This window comes from Mixophyes fleayi, chromosome 7, assembly GCF_038048845.1.
Source record: "Mixophyes fleayi isolate aMixFle1 chromosome 7, aMixFle1.hap1, whole genome shotgun sequence".
NCBI lineage: Eukaryota > Metazoa > Chordata > Amphibia > Anura > Limnodynastidae > Mixophyes > Mixophyes fleayi.
Genome location: NC_134408.1, coordinates 102,533,386 through 102,553,789, shown reverse-complemented (window position 1 = coordinate 102,553,789; position 20,404 = coordinate 102,533,386). Strand labels below are relative to the sequence as shown.

The following is a 20,404-nucleotide window of genomic DNA, read 5'->3' as shown; positions in this document are numbered from 1 at the left end:
TTGTAATCAGCCCTCTGTCCATAGCAGTTTTACCATTGGGCCCTATAGCAAGGATTGACAAACCTGGCTTTTGACGTGGCATCGACTTTGGCACAATTGCTGTAAAGCGCAAAATTTCCCTATCACTGTGATAAGCTCCTTGCAGACCATGGTCCAGCCCCCAGATGCAATGAACTATCACCAAAACTTCAATAATCTGAGTAGGTTGATACTCCTCTGGCTGCACGCCCGAAACCCCAATGCAAGTCAATATCTCAGAGTTTAAGGGCGGATAATCAGATGCCAGTCCTCATCCAGATTCATATAAACTCGCTGGGCTTCGTCAGTTAGATATGGTACCTAGACAAGACCTCAGCCCAGTCTTCAGAAGGCCAATTTGTTCTTTTTGCAACTCTCTCAAAGAACACCAGAGCCGGACCAGGTGGTGCATTTCTGTCACGTCTGACCTGGACTAACTCTTCCCTTAATAGCCTGGTGTTTTCCTCCGTCCATATTCACGGGGGCTCAAGAATCTTCCTCCATGTTAATGTCTATGCAGGTTTGGTAGAGGAAACTTGCTTCCCTGAGTATCTGCACTTCAGACACCACTTGTGGCATGAGCACACTTCTCTTGATGCAGACATCAACAACTTCTTGTTTGTTTGCTTTATTGTTAAAATGGCAAAGTAGTAGACACCATATAAGTTCCAAACACTTTCTGATGAACCTAACGCTAAATTAACAGAGACCAGCTCTCTCGACACCGGCCAACTTTATTCAGCATCAGCCACTCTGAACATTGAAAACAGGCAGGTTTTTATACTTGATACTCCTCCCACAGCCTTAGCTTTATGGGCAGGTGACACCCCCACCTTCCCTTTAAAAAGAAGTTCTCATCGTCTGCTCTGCTTTGATTGCTCTGTCTGCAGACACCCCCTGTCAGCCTGCTGCATTTGTTGGAACAAGGCACTTTCAAACCATGTAAGTTAAATCAGACCCTATACTATAATTTCACACACATATGTCCTCCATCTGCTTATCTTTAAACTAAGTGCACTGCAGCACAGATGTGTAGCATTGCTTGCATCCTTTCCTACACACACACACACACACAGGGGGACATAAGTATTGAACACGTCAACCTTTTCCTCGGTAAATATATACATATTTAATGTGGCTATTGTAATGAAATTTACACCAAATGTCAGCAGCAACCCTTGCAATCCACACATTCAAAGTAATCAAACCATAGATGTCCATAAATTAACTTTTGTGTAATAATGTGAAATGACAGCTTCCTGAAATATATTTAATATTTTGTACAAAATTAGTCTTCAAATCTTGAAGGTTCCATGGGCTTCTTCTATGAACTCTGTTCTTTAGTTCTTTCCATAGATTTTCAATTGGGTTTAAGTCAGATGATTGGCTGGGCCATTCTAGCAGCTTTCTTTTCTTTCTCTGAAACCAATTGAGAGTGTCTTTGGCTGTGTGTTCGGGATCATTGTCTTGCTAAAATGTCCACCCTCCTTTCATCAGCATCCTGGTATATGGCAGCAGAATTTTATCAAGAATGTCTCAGTACATTTTTCCATTCATCCTTCATTTAATCATATGCAGTATGCCTGTACAGTGAGCAGAAAAACAGCCCCACACCATGATGTTCCCACCTCCAAACTTCACTGTTGGTATCTGGTTTTTGAGGGGATGTACAGTACTATTTCTCCTCCAAGGATGCCATAAACATGGTGTGCATTATGGCATCCGAAGAGTTCAATTTTGCTTTCATCTCAGCACACTATATTCTCCTAGTATTTCATGGGCTTGTCCAAATGTTGTGCAGCAAACTTTTTTTTTTTTTAAACTCTTTATTTATGCAAAAAAAGAAAAAACAGGAGTTCCATATAGCAGATAATAACAGGGAAGAAAAAACATTTGAACATAAGGGCCAGAACATGACAATTGAGAAACGGGAAGAAAGTCAGGCAAATTACGTATTGTTAAACAAATTCCTAAACATAAAAGGAAGCAGTAAATTAACCCATAGAGAGGAAATAGGCTGGCCCAATCAAAGATTATGGAAGACTCAGCTGCTTTGGAACTCTAAATCGGTGCTGCTTTAATTTTTTTATTTTTTAGAGGAAGAAGTAAGGGAGAAAAAGAGGGGAAAGGGGGGGAGGGGGGTGGTGGTGGGGGGGGGGGGGAAGTACCTGGTAAGAGCTTCTGAAGAAACAGCCTTTTAAGTAGCGGGCATATTTGCTTGATGAAAAGAGTACCAGAAATTCCAAACCTTTTTGAAATTTATAATTTTGTCGTGGAGAAGACTGGTGATGTATTCCATGGAGGCCATGTACCACACACAAGAGATTACACTTTGGAGGCTGGGTGGATGAGGGGACTTCCATTCCTTCGCTATCTGTAGGCGAGTAGCTGCACAAATGTGTTGTGTGCAGCAAACTTTAAACGAGCTTCAACATGTTTTTTCTTTAGCAAAGAAGTCTTGCGTGGTGAACGTGCATACAGGTCATGGCGGCTGAGTGCACTACTTATTGTTTTCTTTGAAACAATTGTACCTGCTAATTCCAGGTCTCTGAAGCTCTCCACAAGTGGTCCTTGGCTCTTGGACAACTCTTCTGATAATTTTTTTCACTCCTCTGTCAGAAATCTTGCAAGGTGTGTGGCCAGTTTATGGTGAAATGATGTTCTTTCCACTTCCGGATTATGGCCCCAACAGTGCTCACTGGAACATTCAGCAGTTTAGAGATGCTTCTGTAACCGATGCCATCAGTATGTTTTGCAACCATAAGGTAGCGAAGGTCTTGAGAGAGCTCTTTGCTTTTACCCATCATGAGATGTTTCTTGTGTGACACCATCGTAAAGAGACACTTTTTTATAGACCATTAGTTGTGGCTGAACCAGCTGGCAGGATTGCTTTCTAATTACTGATAGATTTCAGCTGGTGTGTTGGCTTTCCATGCCTTTTTGCACCTCCCTTTCTGCATGTGTTCAATACTTTTTCCCTGTGTCATTTCACATTATTACACAAAACTTAAATTATGGACATGTCTGGGTTGATTTCTCTGCATGTGAGGATTGCAAGGGTTGTTGCTGACATTTGTTGTAAATTTCATTACAATAGCCACATTAAATATATATTTACAGAGAAAAATGTTCATGTGTTCAACAATTACTTCACCCGCTGTAAGCTGTGTGTATGTATGTGTGTATATATATATATAACACTACTGTGCAAAAGTTACAGGCAATTGTAGGAAAAAAATGCTGCAAAGCAAGAATGTTTTCAAAGATATAAGTGTTAATATTTACTTTTTATCAATTAACAAAATGCAAGGTGAATGAACAGAAGAGAAATCTAAATCAAATTAATATTTGATGTGACCACCCTTGGCCCTCAAAACAGCTTCAATTCTTCTAGGTACACTTGCATACAGCTTTTGAAGGAACTCAGGAGGGAGGTTGTTCCATACATCTTGGAAAACTAATCACAGATCTTCTGTGGATGTAAGCTTGCTCAAATTCTTTTGTCTCTTCATGTAATCCCGGACAGCCTCAATGATGTTGAGATCACGGTCTGTGGGGGCCATATCATCATTTCCAGTACTCCTTGTTCTTCTTTACCCTGAAGATAGTTCCTAAAGACATTGGCTGTATGTTTGGAGTCGTTGTCCTGCTTCAGAATAAAGTTGGAGCCAATCAGAGGCCTCCCTGATGGTATTGCATGATTGATAAGTAGCCGTCTGTATTTTCTTTGCATTGAGGACACCATTAATCCTGACCAATTCCCCAATTCCATTTGCTGAAATGCAGCCCCAAACCTCCACCGTGCTTCACTGTTGCCTGCAGACACTCATTATTGTACCATTTTCCAGCCCTTCTGCGAACATTTTGCCTTCTGTTACAGCCAAATATTTCAATTTTTCATTTATCAGTCTAGTGCACCTCAGTTCCTATGTTTTCATGCATAGCTGAGTCGCTTGGCCTTGTTTCCTCATTGAGGTATGGCTTTTTGGCAGCAATTCTTCCATGAAGACCACTTCTGGCCAGACTTCTCAGAACAGTAGATGGGTGTACCTGGGTCCAACTGTTTATTTTCATTTCTGAGCTCATGGTACTGCTGGACATCTTCCAATTTTGAAGGAACGTAAGCATGTATCTTTCATCTGATGCACGGAAGTTTCCTTGGCCGACCACTGCGTCTACGGTTCTTAACATTTCATGTTTCTCTGTGCTTCTTCTAAAGAGCTTGAACAGTACATCTTGAAACCCCAGTCTGCGTTGAAATCTTTGCCTGAGAGACACCTTGCTAATGCGCTATAACTACCTTGTGTGTTGTTGCTGTGCTCAGTCTTGCCATGGTGTATGACCTGTGACATGAAACTGTCTTCCACAACCTCACTTTTGCAGCAGAGTTTGGCTGTTCCTCACCCAGTTTTAAGCCTCCTACACAGCTGTTTCCATTTCTATTAATGACTGTTCTTCAACCTACATGTGAAAATGATGATCAGTATCATTTGTTTGGTATGATTGGCTAATCATACACCTGACTATAATCCTTCAAAATCCCTGGCTTTGTGCAAGTGTACCTAGAAGAATTTTTGCCATTTTGAAGGCAAAAGATGGTCATATCAAATATTGATTTAATTTAGATCTCTCTTTTGTTCATGCACTTTGCATTTTGCTAATTGATAATATAATATAATATATATAGCCAGTGTACCTTTATTTTTTTTAATGTATGAGCGAGTTTTTCTCAGTTTGTTTGTCTTTTCTGCATTAAACATTGTACTATTTTCATTGTAGCTTAGCCACTGATTGCCAGTGCTCAATTGTTCAACAAGCACCTCTGCTCTTAAAAAGGCCTTTAAGTTTGAACTACTCCAGGCTTATGTTTGCTGTAGTGCAAGTGGAGCTGAGTATCTCAACAATTTTTGCGCAACAACACCCCCCCCCTCCCCCACAATAATTTAATGGATTTCTTTTTCTTATAAAGACAAATATGCAGAGGACTGAGATGAATTGGATATGTACTATGACTCAAAAGGTATGGGTATTGAAACTGCATTCTAGTTGTGTATTTAAAAGTATTTTATTTTTTTCAGCACATCATTAGTATATATGAAGTAGTTATTAACTAATATGACTAAATATAGCTAAAATATATGTTTGATGTCTTGCAATATTCATCTGTATGATATAAATAGGTAGGATAAAGCATAGAATGGTCTTTAATGGTGATTTACAAAAGTTAAAAACGTGGACACACAGCTGCGCACATGTTTTCTACGTATTTGTCCCTGAACAATCAAAATGTGCCTAATTTGTAAGATTTTTTGTCCAACTGGAACATCAGTTGATGGAAAGAGTAAAAATGGGTTAGCATTGTTAGTGTCTTTAATTATTTATGAGACTGAAGGGACATTGAAAATGTGTATATTACGTGTTTCACTTTTGTGTGTTTAAATGTTTTTATTATATTAGTTGAAATGTGCCCAGAAATGTTTTTCCCTCATAAAGTGAGCCTTGAATGCATAAAAGTTGTTCTACTGAAAGTACAAGCCATCTCTCTGGACACAGGGGAAAAAAAGTAGTTTTGCACAGAAAACAATGCTTTGTGGATCCCTGGTAAATATTGGGAACACCCCCTTTAATGGACTTTCTCCAAACCTCAATCTCATTTAAATAACGAAAACCTTCTCTCTACCCTACTCCTCCCATGTGAAGTTTTATTATGTGTATGCACACCTTGGAAAGAGCACATTTTGCATTTTTGTAAACTACATTTAGTGTCAAATCCTTAAATCCTGTAAGTTCTCTACATTTAAGGGCAACATCCCTACAAGCTTCTTTACAAGTTTAGTATGCACATTGCAATGCTGTGAAAGGGCCAATGTGACATAAACTAAGATGAACATCTAATTTAACACATGGAGCATAAAAAAGTCCATAGACGTTTTCTATCACAGTTGACCTGTGCTGATTTGACCCATTGACCTTTAGATCATAGGTCATGTCATCTCATGAGTCATTGAGTCTTCTCCTGCTGGGATTACTTTGTCAAAGTAATGATAAGAGATTTGTGTGTGCACAACGTCTGAAGAAAACAAAAAGAAAACGGAACAAGAAGCCCAGACACTGGATGTTACTAAATTAGATGCAATAGAACAGTTAAACCGTTTTGCACTCTGGGAATATTGTTTATTTTTACCTTATTAGTTTGCTGTGCTTTTTTATGCATATTTTTCTCATCATTTTCTCTCCTATATCTCATGGCGTGTTCAAGTTGCACAGTATATCAAAGCACAATTAATTCTCAGGCAAAGCAAAAAATGTACATATACAGTTATTAAAATGAATTTTAAAAGGACCATAGAAGTTAGACATCAATGCACTGAAACAAGGTGTAAATCAGTGGTCCCCAAAAATGGTACATAAGAGAATATATGAGTTTGATAAAAGGGTTGATTAAACGTTTGGGGTCGACAGTTGACTATTATATAAGCAATCTAAATGCCTGTCGTGGCAATTTTAGATCTGAAGGTGTCTTTGTTGTCAGGTTAAATTATTGTTTCATATTGTGCCATAAACTTAACTCTGAGATTTTAATCGTCAAAATAAGTGGTCTTAAAAGTAGAACTACTTCCTGCTTTGAAATATTGAGTTTCCTTAGCTTCTTGTGAATTCTTCACCAATCTTCAACCAAATATCAATGCTCTTGTTAATGCTCATCAGCCACATTCTTCCCTTATGACGTCAACCAGTTCAATAAAAAAAGTAATATTTATTTATTCCTTGACATGTTTAATATTACCCATATTATTGTAGTAATATATAAGTGTGTGTGTGTATATATATATATATATATATATATATATATATATATATATATATATATAATACCTATATATTATTATATATATAGGTTTTATCTTTCCTATATTATTTTGTTTATTTCGTCATCATCACCATTTATTTATATAGCGCCACTAATTCCGCACAGAACTCATTCACATCAGTCCCTGCCCCATTGGAGCTTACAGTCTAAATTCCCTAACACACACACAGACAGAGAGGGTCAATTTTTGATAGCAGCCAATTAACCTACTAGTATGTTTTTGAAGTGTGGGAGGAAACCGGAGCACCCGGAGGAAACCCATGCAAACACGGGGAGAACATACAAACTCCACACAGATAAGGCCATGGTCGGAAATTGAACTCATGACCCCAGTGCTGTAAGACAGAAGTGCTAACCACTAAGCCACCGTGCTTAGTGGTTAGCCTGGGGTCAATGAGGCATCAAGGAATCTATGGAGCAGTTGGGGATCGAAAAAGTTTGGGGTCCCCTGGTGTAAATGAAAAGGGTACAGTACTCATTTTGAGTAATAAATATAGGTAAAATAGCTCATGATCAAGATGCCAGTCAAAAAAACATCAGTCTGCAATATGGTGAAAATACTGGATCAAATTGCTCAGCTTATATCAAACCAGAAAATACATAAAAATGATTCAGCTAAATCGAAATCGGTTAGTAGTCCATTATATGACAATCCGTAATTATGACAGCAGTCTTTAGCATATAGCATTTTATAGTATTGGTGATACTCATGTATAAGATTGTTTAAGATAAATCACCGCTTTACACACATGCAAGGTACACAGCTGTCATCTGTAATCAAAACAGATAAAGTCTTAGGGGTATATTTACTAAACTGCAGTTTGAAAAAGTGGGGATGTTGCCTATAGCAACCAATCGGATTCTAGCTTTCATGTATTTAGTACTTTCTACAAAATGACAGCTAGAATCTGATTGGTTGCTATAGGCAACATCTCCACTTTTTTAAACCCGCAGTTTAGTAAATCTAGCCATTAATGTCTGCTGGACTAATGGAACTTCGGGTCCAATTATATCAAGGAACTGGAAATGTTCTGCATGGAAAATTGGTTCAAGATCCCTCCTCAAGTGTTCTCCAACTTTGTTAAGCATTACAGAAAGCTGCTGAATGCTGTTAATCATGACAGGGGAGGCTTAACCAGATATTAATAATGGGGCTGTCAATATTTTTGGAGCCTATGGTTTTTTGAAGAAAAAAAAAATTATTCTTAAAGAAAAGCTTTTGTTGGTTCCAAAACACAATGGGAAAATAAAATCTATGCCGCTTACTACTTTGTTTATTCCTGAAATATCACTCAATGCATGTGTGGTTTATTTCATTTATTGGTTTTAGCTCATTTCCATGAAGGTTCCATGCAGTCTGGCTGGGCCAAGATGCAAAATGTATACTTAACCTCATGTGTCAATCTCCCATTGTCCCATAGATTGTAAGCTTGCGAGCAGGGCCTTCTCACCTCTTTGTCTGTTTTACCCAGTTTGTTTATTAGTTTATTACGTTTGTCCCCAATTGTAAAGCGCTACGGAATATGTTGGCGCTATATAAATAAATGATGATGATGATGATGATGATGAAGGTTACCAATATTTCTGGAGTTGACAGTATATATTTGGGTTGTATTGCTGCGACTAAGATGACTATCCTCTCCATGACTCCTATTTATTTCATACTTTCCCAAATTGGTTTCTTCCTCTCTGAAGAACCTACAACAATGTATTACCAAGATTGGTCAGGGCAGAGGCCCTTTCTACACATGCATGCATATTGTTTGCAGAATGCAGAAATGCAGTATTACCTGGCGTCACATTAAACTCAGTCTGTCCTCTGCCATGAATTAGTAATATGTGTGTGTATGTGTGTATGTGTGTGTGTGTATATGTCTGTCTGTCTATCTATATATCTATATATATAGATATATAGATATAGATATAGATATCTATATATATATATATATATATATATATATACAAGTTAACCCGTGCATGATACTCATGCATTCTAGTCAAATCAAGCTACTTAAGGTGTTAAAAAGGTTCTTGTCATGCATTTGGGCCATAGCCCAGGCCTCAACCACCAACCACTCCCCACTGTCACCCCCGGCAACCACCACCAACCACTCCCAACTGTCACTTCTCCTTCAAGAAATATATATATTATTTTTTTAAAATCTTTATAAACACTTTTAACAATTAACAAATTAAATTAACAAATTAAAAACATCTTAGTATACCAAATTTCAGCCATTTCTGAATTTTTTTCCCCACACACACTAAGAATTTAGTAGGTCAGTGTATAACTCCGCCCAGCAGGTGGCGCTGCAGCTTGGTTTTATTTTTTCCACACACAGACAGACTAACACACGCCACTAGACATTTATATTCCAGATTATATATATATATATATATATATATATATATATATATATATATATATATATACACAGATAGATATACCGATCAGCCACAACAGGTGTCTAGTGGTATCTGGCACCAAGACGTTAGCGGCAAGATCCTTTAAATTCTGTGAGTTGCGAGCTGGGGCCTCCATGGCTCGGACTTGTTATTCCAGCACATCCCACAGATGCTTGATCAGATTGACATGTCGGGAATTTGGAGGCCAAGTCAACACATTGAACTTTTTGTCATATTCCTCAAACCAGTCCTGAACAGTTTTTGCAGTGTGGCAGGGCGCATTAGCCTGCTGAAAGAGGCCACTGCCATCAAGAAATACCATTGCCAGGAAGGGTTGTATTTGGTCTGCAACAGTGTTTAGGTAGGAAGAACCTGACAAAGTAACATCCACATTAATCCCGGAACCCAAGGTTTCCCAGCAGAACATTGCACAGAGCATCACACTGCCTCCGGCTTGTCTTTTTCCCATAGTGCATCCTGGTGCCATCTCTTCCCAGGTAAATGTTGCACACGCACCCTGCCGTTCACAAGCAGTAAAAAATAAACGTGATTCATCAGACCAGGCTACCTTCTTCCATTGCGCCATGGTCCAGTTCTGGCTCTCACATGCACATTGTAGGTGCCTTCAGCGGTGGACAAGGGTCGGCCTGGGCATTCTGACTAGTCTGCACCTACTCAGTCTCATACACAGCAAGCTGTGATGCACTACGTATTCTGACACCTTTCTATCATACAGAAGTGGAAGTTGCTCAATCAATTTATTGATTCATAGCAGGTGCATGAAAGGATAGTGTTATCCAACCAGGAACAAATACAAAGAAAAATCCCCCAGCACATTGCGATAACCAACAAAGGAGTTGCTATTGCTACTTGTACATTAAAATGCAGAAATCTCAGTTGCAGACATGGGGGATTTTTCTCTTTAACTTTCTATCATAGTCAGCTGACTTTCTCAGCAATTTGTGTTACAGTAACTCTTCTATGGAATTGGATCAGACGGGCTAGTTTTCACTGGCCATGCAAATCAATGAGCCTTGGGTACCCATGACCCTGGACCGGTTCACTAGTTGTTTTTCTTTGAACCATTTTTGGTAGATAATAACCACTGCATACCGGGAACACCCCACAAGACCTGCCGTTTTGCAGATGCTCTGACCCAGTCTTTAGCCATCACAAGTTGGCCCTGGTCAAAGTCACTCAGATCCTTACATTTGCCCATTTTACCTGCTTCCAATACATCAACTTCAAAAACTGCCTGTTCACTTGCTGCCTAATATATCCCAACCATCAGCAGGTGCCATTGTAACGAGATAAGCAATGTTGTTCACTGCACTTGTTGTGGCTGATATATATTTATTGTACAGAACTGGGCTGGTTTCAGAAGTGCACAGCTTCAAATTCATAGGTCACACGCACAATACCAACTGCTTATTTCTATGTCTAATGCTGACCAGACATGGTGCAATTCATTCAGTTTGGCTGATTGCAAAATGGCTAGATCTGTAGATTTACCACACATTTGGTTTGTTAAAGTGCACAGCTTTGGCAGCTCAGGAACTGGTACAATCAACTGTTTTACATTGTACATCTCTCTCCTTCACTTACAGGTACACTTATGACCTCATACACTTCTCTTAATTCCAAGCGTATCACACCAAACCATAGCTGCACTGAAATTCCCCTGTTTGAATATTGGTGGCTGATGATGCTCCAATGCTAGTGCCTGCTACTGTTATTCCACTACTAGGCTTTAATTGTTCCCCACACCTATTAGATTGTAAGCTCATTTGGGCAAGGCCATCGTTACTTTTTGTTTCATGTAATTTTATGTTGTTTATTTGTATAATAATCCCCTCAGTTTACAATGCTACATAATATGTTCATGATTTATAAATAAAACAATTATATTGCTGCACAAAATGATGGGGCAGTTATGATTAAAGGTGATTTTCTACCCAGACAGATCAATTCTGATTTGATTTTAATCTGTGAGGATGGAGCCATATGTTTTCAAATCTGTAGATATGTGGCCTGCTTTAAAAAAATATAAAAAAAAAAACATCTGAAATTAAACATTATGCAGAAGTTCTGTACAGTGGTGCAGTCCGTCATCAGTCGGCTTCGTACCTAACTTTTTTTTTACTTCCCAAATGTCTCTGGTATATTCCCTGCACTCCATTTTGCACACAGACAAAGAACAATGTGTACAATGATGTCATATAGTTTCAGAGATTGTAGTTCATAAATGATGACATGTATTTTTATGGCCTTAAGTAGCTTAACCTCAATAGCATGTTTTCAGTTGTACTGTGTAAATGAATAATAAAGCGATGGATTGCAGTGCTCAAGCTTTAAGATTAAATCCAGTGTGTAATCTGCATGGAGTTCACTATTGACATAATTTAAATGCAAACCGTTGTTATTCATTACTGTTGTTCACAGCAGTAGCAGAAGAAAAGTATTTCATATCTTATTGTTGCACATTATAATGTGGTTGAACTTTTAATTTTTTTCTGGGCTTCAACTGGTATAGTTTAACAACAAAGAAAATCACTGACTGCAGTGTCACAGAATGATTAGTAGCACAGCTGAAAAGTTATGCCTTTACATTCAGAAAGTCAGTATGCAAAATGCATTCAAGAAGAAACCATATATCAAGAATGTCTATTAAATATATATAAAACGGTAGCAAAAGAAGCCTTGTTGAAAATAAACAGTATAGACAGCCCACCCACTAATTTGAAACATGAATTAGGCAGTAATGAGATCTCATCCTCTCTAGTTTCTTTGTAAGAGTGATCAGAAGAGAGTTTTCATCCATGTTGTTCTAATAAAGTTCTTGTTATTATTATTATCCATTATTTATAAAGGGCCAACATATTATACAGTACTGTGCATTGAGGGGATCATGATACAAATAAATAGCATTAAACAGAATTTAAAGATGAACCATCTTGATTTTTTGTATCGAAGATTTGCAAATATTAGTGACAACTGCTAATCAGCTGTATATCCTTACTTTTTGCCTTCAGCTTGTGACTTGTTGGGTAGGAAAGTGATAGGGTAATATAGAATCATTGACAGATGCATTTATTCCACCATTCAGTCTTCTTTATAATCATTGGTGTATATTGTAACACTTTATATAGTATGTATTCAATTGCAATTACAGTTCAATGAATTCACAATTTTATTATGTTAAATAGTGGGGGTTATTTCTGTAATATGAAAACAAAACCAATGTTTGTTTGTGATGCCGTTGCTTTTGTTTTTATGTGAGCACATGGCACCAGAATTGTGACTTTCCAGAGAGAGTGCAGATGAACAGAGAGTTGATTGGAGCGGCCTGTAGGAATAATTTGGTAGTCACATTCCTGTGCAGCTAGTGTAAAACAAAAAGATAGTTTTGTGACCCATATATTTTTCTGAAGTGAAAACGAAAGTAGATTGTGCAAACCTTCCTGAGAAAATGCATACCTCTCAATAAAACAGATTTTTGTGGACCAGTCCCGATTTTCAGTGGTCAAATTGTATGACTGAAAAACAATATTTAAAAAAAGACAGCAACCCTTTTCCCACTTACCTACCAAATTCTTTAATCAGGAAATTAATTTTAAATGATTTATTGAGGAGGTGGGTTTTAAGAGCGCAAGCAGGCACTAGTTTGTTGTGATTTTGCACTTAAACCCTTGGGTTGTACACAGACTCAGAGAGAAATTGCAAACCCATCTCAGGTGGCAGACAGTGCCAGACAAATGTTTTTACTTGTAGGTGTTTGCAAATGTATTCACAAATCAGTTCTCAAATGGAGGACATCTCTGTGGCAAGCGTAACTGCATGTGTAAAATACATAATGTATTTTCTTCAATTAATTTTCAAATATTGTGGTTTCCCTTGATATTAACATTAGAAACAACATGTAATATATGTTTTGCTTTGCACTGCTTGTAATATTGCACAGAGATGTAATGATATATGTAAGGAGATGTAATGATAGAGAAGAAGATTACTGTAAAGAGGCATAATTAGGTCTTAAAATAAGGTCTTTAAAAATCATGAATCAAGAAAAGTTTTTGGATAAGAATCTAATATTGAAGACATGTTGCTTTATTTTAAATATCTAAACCAAAAAAAGAACCTGAGTCAACTCTATATAATGCTCGCCTTCCCATTCCTAGTGGTGAGTTGGATCTATTCCATATAAAATCAGAAGCCAATGTCTGTGAATCTCTAGATTCTGAGGATTGGGCTGACATCTACGAAAGGATTGCAAAATCCTCCATTAATGTATGCATCAAAGAAAAGGCATATCAATTGCTATAGCGATGATACTTAGTCCCCTCTAGGCTCCGTGGCATCTTCCCAAATTCTTCGGATCCTGTTGGGGGAACTGTGGCCAGCCAGGGTCCTTCTTGCACATCTGGTGGAGCTGCCCAAATCTTCAGTCATTCTAATAAAAAGTCTTGTTAGCTACCAGTGTCATTAAACAGCAGATCCTGTTTAGCTCTAAACACATACTGCAGCGTCTTCCTATCCCATATTTCCCTAAACACACAAACATGATCGCTGAAACCTCGCTAAAGACCCCCATTCCCCTACCATTTTCTCAGTCTTCAACCACAAATGGCACACTTATCAGATGGAGTGCATAACTTGCGGGCATCGTGTTTATTAATCGGAATCCTCTTCATCTTTCTGCATGGTATGGGCTTCATGGACCTCCTTCCTCAATCACCCTCTCCTCAATTTCTGAGCGGGATCTCAACCTCTGCTATTTAGGGATTTTTTCTGTCTAACAGTTCAGTAGTTTTTGCAAACCTGTGTAATTCTCATTTAAATTTCCTCCACGTGGCCATATCTCCACTCCCTGCCCCACTTGCTCCTGGCCCTCGTTTCCCTTTTCTTTTCCCCTCTCCCAGTTTATTGGCAAAATCTGCATTGCAAATTTCTATGTGTATTTTCTGTTACAGATTGTCTTGTATTTCTGGTGGTCAAACTATATGTACTGTTATACTTATGTAACCTTTATATGTAATGCTTCTGATGCTTTAATAAATCATTTTTGGAAAAACATAAAAGAAGTAGAAGTCATTTTAGACAGAAAATTAGGACAGTTGTGTCTCAACACAAAAAAGTTGGAAACCACTAATATAGCCCAAAAAATTAACATTATTACAAAATATTTGGCTTATGATAGGAAAAAAAAAAGGCTGAATAAATTATGTAGGCTAGTTGCTGGCAATACATGACATCAAAATACATACACTACAAGACCACAAGTATGTGGGCATTTCTTCTAATTAGGGTATTTGGTAATTCAGCAACACCCATTGCTAACAATTGCATCAAATCAAGCACATAGTCATGCAATCTTCATAGTCAAATTAGCAGTAGAATGTGTCATAGTGAAAAGCTAACTGTGGCACTGTCATAGGATGCCACTTTTCCAACAAGTCACTAGAGCTGCTTGCATCAACTGTAAGTTGTGAAGTCAAAGAGCTAGATTTACTAAGCTGCGGGTTTGAGAAAGTGGGGATATTGCCTATGGCAACCAATCAGATTCTAGTTATCATTTTGCAGAAGGTACTAAATAAATGAAAGCTAGAATCTGTTGCTATAGGCAACATCCCCACTTTTTCAAACCCGCAGCTTAGTAAATCTAGCCCCTAAATGTCTAGCATCAACAGCAGCTTATCCGCAAAGCAGTAGGCCACACAAGCACACAGAATGTGAGTGCTGAAATGTGGGGTGCTTAAAAATTGGCAGTTGCAACACTCACTTCCAAACTGCCTCTTGAAGCAACGTCTGCAAAAGAACTGTTTATTGATAGCTTCATGGATTGAGTTTCCATGCGGAGCAGTCACACTCAAGTCTCATAGCACCATGTGCAATGCCAAACGTCCACTGGAGTGGTGTAAAGCACACTGCCATTGGACTCTGGAGCATTGGAAGCGCTTTCTCTGGAATGACAAATAACATTTCACTGTCTGAAAGAGCGCCGGCTCTACAATGTGCTTGTACATTGTCGAGCCGGCGCCACCTTAAATTAACACGTTAACACCAACATTAATACAGTCTCTTTAAAATAGACGTCATTGTAGGCGGGCATCGTGTTCATTAATCGGAATCCTTTCAAGTGTGTATTACAGTCGCTGTCAAGAGCCTGTCGGGGAACACACCATTGGTGTATTCCTCTCTGGGTATACAGTGTTGGATTTGCTTGAATCGTTATTAAGACTACCACCAGTTTTTATATTAGACTTTTAAATAAAAGTAGGAATGTTTCAAAGTAATCAAATTGACAATGCTGGTTTATAAATCCCTGCTGTCTTTTATATGGATAAGTCAGAGTACTGTAGTTGATAGGTTCAGTGTCTCTTTCCTTAAATAATGCAATTCTGTCTCAAGAACATGACTATCAGGTGCATCTACTTATATTCTGCAAATTAAGTGATAAGAATGCTGATTAAATATACCTCACCATATATCTTTTATTTGCATAGGTTGTTGAAGGCAAATTGGCTCCTTTTCTCACAAAGGTGATCAAGTTTGCTACATCTCATGTGTATAGCTGCAGCCTTTGCAGTCAGAAGGGCTTCATTTGTGAAATCTGTAACAATGGAGAGATCCTATATCCGTTTGAGGAGAATTCTACAAGCAGGTAACATTTATTTTGTACAAAAGTTTTGCACCTCAACAACAAAACATTTTAATCCCTATCTTCTGTACTTTTGCAACTTTATTAACATTGTAACGTTCTGAGTAGCTACAGGCTGGTTCTAGCCTGGAAGTTGCTTACATCTGTGATAAAGGGAGCATATAAAAGGTGAATAAATCCCTGTGAAACAAGTCTAAAACATTTTCCTGTATGTAGTAAGTGTGCAGTTGTTCAGAGAAGTGTTAATGCAAGCTGATGATGATCCTCTTTCCTGGAATTTTTTTTATAGTTAATTTGGAAAATGAGTTTAAAGGGTCTATTTGTGCTACTGGCAAACACAGAAATTTGTAGAAGTTCAGAAAAGTACACTGTGATGTACATCACAGTGTCCCTGAAGAACTCCATATTCTCAGGTGTGACACACATAGGATCATCATCAGCATCCATAAGCACAAATACAAATTTGTACTGTATTAAGTGTAATTGCTGCAGATCAAAAGTCAGAGACCTTAATGAAGAAGTGGTGAAGAAAGCTGATGACATTGCATAAAGACAGACCTATTCTGATCTCAGACACACTACATACTGGCCGTGTGCACAGGAGCAATGGGTTACTTTAACCTAGTTAAAGTAACCCAGTGCCCAATTGCCAAAGCAATTCATAGTTACCGTTACTAGCAAGTGGTGAACAGAATAGCTTACACTGTTTAGAGCAAACCTGCTCTGCTTCCAGATGCATAAATGCACTGGTTTATTTGAACTTCCTCGCCGAAACAACTTACAAGTACTGAACTGGCAAAAGTGAGTCTAATAAAGTGAACATTATGTATGGAACTGGACTTCATGGGCCTGATTCATGTTTGGACATTCGTCTATTTGCGTAGTGTATATTGCATGAAATATTCTGCACATGCCTAGAAATGGAAATTATTCCTGTGAATGCAATTATATTTAATTCATGTTCGAATGCTAATGACACTTACAAATCTGTACGGCTTGAGAATCAGAACAGAGAAGGGAAGAGGCAGACTAGCATAGGCCATGTATAGTAAGGGCATTCCGGTACAGAGGCGGTCGATTCAAGTGCTGTGTTTGTTGTAAGTTTGCTTCTTTTCATCCATAACTTTGCACCCATGACAGGGCAGTTGTAAATACCAACTGATAGTGAAGACTGTGACAACATAGTATTTGATTTAAAAATTATACGTATGGGTGCCAATAGCTACTAGAGACTAACTGTATCCAACTAAAATGCATTGTGTGCACAGTACGTATTGAAATCATATTGAGAGCTACTTTTATAATTAAATACAAGTTTAATGGATTCTGATTTTACTTTTTAGTGTACTTAGGCATGTGTGTATACTGCAGTCTGTTCTGTGTCTGAGTACAGCAAGTACTGTTTATTCAGAGTGTACCTCCACCCAGATTTAAATGTAAACATATCTTCAGTCAGAACTACAATCAAGTTCTGTGCTTCAGGCCCCATATTTTGAAATCTCTTTAAGACTTTGGGTCAGTGGTGGAAGTACCAGGGGTGAGGGGGGGGGGGGGTCAGCAATATTGGGTCCCCACTCCGAGGCTCCTGCATGGTAATGGCAGAGTAGCTTAAAATCCTCAACTTCTAGAACCTCTATACAAGATGTTCAACTTTAGTAGCCCCCTTTCCGAGGAACTAGTTATGTTCCACAGTACTCGGTTGCCCCTAGGATTTAAGCTCGGGTAGTAGCAGTTGTTGATCCAGTACTTGTCTGGTGGAGTGGATGGAACCATGGTAGGAGGTCTTGAGCAACCAGGGTATTATTGCCAGAACTCTGAGCCAGAGAGGCAGGGGTTAATGCAGAGTGGTCTGGCACTTGTCTGATGGACAGCTCATGGTAGCAGGTAGTGACCAACCAGAATGTATTTGGCAGAACTCAGAGTCAGATAGGCAGGAATCAGGAGTAGAGAAGACAGTGGAATCCTTTAAACAAGCCAGGGGTCAGGGCAGGTAGAGATATGAGAGCAAATCACCTGTTATATGTATCCAATATAAGCAAGCATAGATATGATTATATTCTACAGAAAATATATTATGTATACTTTAGTATTTTCTTCAAAAGTCTTTAGAGGCACACAACTCGCATTTCATTACCAACCCTGCACTATTGGATATCTGCATTTATTTATATTTTTGACTGTTGCCTTTTGTACGGCTGTGGGATGTCACTCAAATCACATAGGGACTTTTGATGAAGTTAGTGAACCTTTTTTCTCATTATTAGCATTGCACTTAATAGACAAATAAAAATATAGTAACATAATGTATCATCTACCTCATGCTTTCACTCCGGGAACTTTCTATGCATAATCTTGGCTTATCATCTCACAAGTTTCATGCTCAAAATGATGTCCCTTAAGTCTATTGGATTCACTGTTGGCTTCCTTATTATATCCTTATTTATTTAGGAAGGTGATGAGTATGAAATAGAACACCTAGGACCTGATTCAGAGTGGAAAGCAAGCTTAACTGAAAAAGTTGCACGCAAAAGATGAAACTTAATAATATTCAATTTGTGACGTGTTGTTGCCATTGTCTAAGCCCTATGTTTTACAAAACAAATTTGGTTAATTAATAAACTAAACTATGATGTTCAGGTAAATACAGAGCTTGAAGAAAATGTATAAATAGCCATAATAATAGTACTTGATTTAAGAAAGCTGCACTGTTCCCCATGGAATAGAAAGTTTGGATTATTAAAGTGTTTTCAATCTCTCTCTTCAACGCTGAATTCTGAGTTGAAGATGTGTCCAGATCTGAATGTGTAACAAATACATCCGCTTCACAATAGACACAACCCTCAGACGCTACGTACGTCAAACTTGCTAACATGTACAAAAACTTTTTATTTTTTATGTTATGAATGCAATTGTTATGAAGCATCATTTAAACCGCTAATAAAGCAGGAACAACTTCCCTACATGCGTACAAAAAAAATGTAAACTTTGCTACAACAAGCTCTGCAAATCCTAATCTATGCTCAAACGACTACTAAATTTTCAAGTGTCTGCACATCTATAATTACAAGAGGTTCGCCAGTTTAAGTGTTCATCATCATCATCATCACTTAGATATGCCCCTGACCACGGACACACACCAAAAAAATCTTTTTTTCTGTGATGTTCTAGTCTGAATCTGTACGGAATAGCTTGAACATGCCCTAATGTACATTGCCTACGTTAGAACATCCCACGTCTCTTCAGGCATAAGGAGTCTTAAGTGGCAAAAAGTCACAGATCAGAATGACTGCAGTTGGTTACATTCACTTTCTGAACATGCATAGTACGAAAAAACACAAAGATATGCTACGCAAATGGAAGTATGTCTCAATTGGAATCATGCCCCTAGTGTTCCATCCTTGGGATACTTTGCTGTATGTGCCATATGGGTGGGGTATGGATAACGGTGCTATTTGCACCGACAAGACTTACCCCGACTTCATGAGTCCGGACGGCTGCTTCCCCGACGAGGATCCATCACGACTCTTCTGTGAAGCGACTTGCAGCAATTTCGAAGAAAGAAGATGCCGGCGGGACTGGATGACATCACTGACATAGGCGACGCTGTTAACGCTGCTCTTAAGGGGGTAATGTAACTATGAGGCCATGTACAATGTACAACCCTTTGTAAAGTACGTTGTACATGGCCGCATAATTACATTACCCCCTTAAGAGCAGCGTTAACAGCGTCGCCTATGTCAGTGAAGTCATCCAGTCCCTCCGGCGTCTTCTTTCTTCGGGATTGCTTCAAGTCACTTCACAGAAGAGTCGTGATGGATCCTCGTTGGGGAAGCAGCCGTCCGGACTCAAGATGTAGTGGTAAGTCTTGTCGGTGTAGTCAGCATCGATATGCTGACTACCACCGTTTCCATACAGTTATCTGCATTATTTTAGAATGTGTTAACTGTGGTTAAGTGCTACTGTGGACTCAAACTCTGAATCAAATACTTGCATCCAGCAAATTAACTTTTGCATTGTTCTTCTTTGCCAAAAACATGCAGTCTAATGACACCTGGGGCTAGATTTACTAAACTGGGGGTTTGGAAAAGTGGAGATGTTGCCTATAGCAACCAATCAGATTCTAGCTTTCATTTATTTAGTGCATTCTACAAAATGACAGCTAGAATCTGATTGGTTGCTATAGGCAACATCTCCACTTTTTCAAACCCGCAGTTCAGTAAATATATCCCCTAGGCTACTTGGGTAAAAATAATCTGTGTTAGCAAACTTTTTTGTCATGTTCTTCAAAATATTTGTTGTTAACTTACTTGATAATGAAGAAAATATGATCTCACTGGCTTCCTTGGGTATCTAGCCCGATTCAAATCTTAGCTCAGATTTACTTATTCAAAGCCACTTATTGTATCATTATGAATTTAGTACTTATTGGTATGTTTTGGAAATTAACAAGT

The 20,404-nt window shown here is 38.4% G+C and overlaps 1 protein-coding gene across 1 annotated transcript in view; it reads left to right on the top strand.

The window, feature by feature from the left end:
- PLEKHM3 (pleckstrin homology domain containing M3) overlaps positions 1–20,404 on the top strand; it is a 184,925-nt gene that overhangs the window by 137,006 nt on the left and 27,515 nt on the right. The window contains exon 7 of the mRNA XM_075180233.1: positions 15,799–15,956. Coding sequence (XP_075036334.1) covers positions 15,799–15,956 — 158 coding nt within the window. The remainder of the gene's footprint in view (positions 1–15,798; positions 15,957–20,404) is intronic.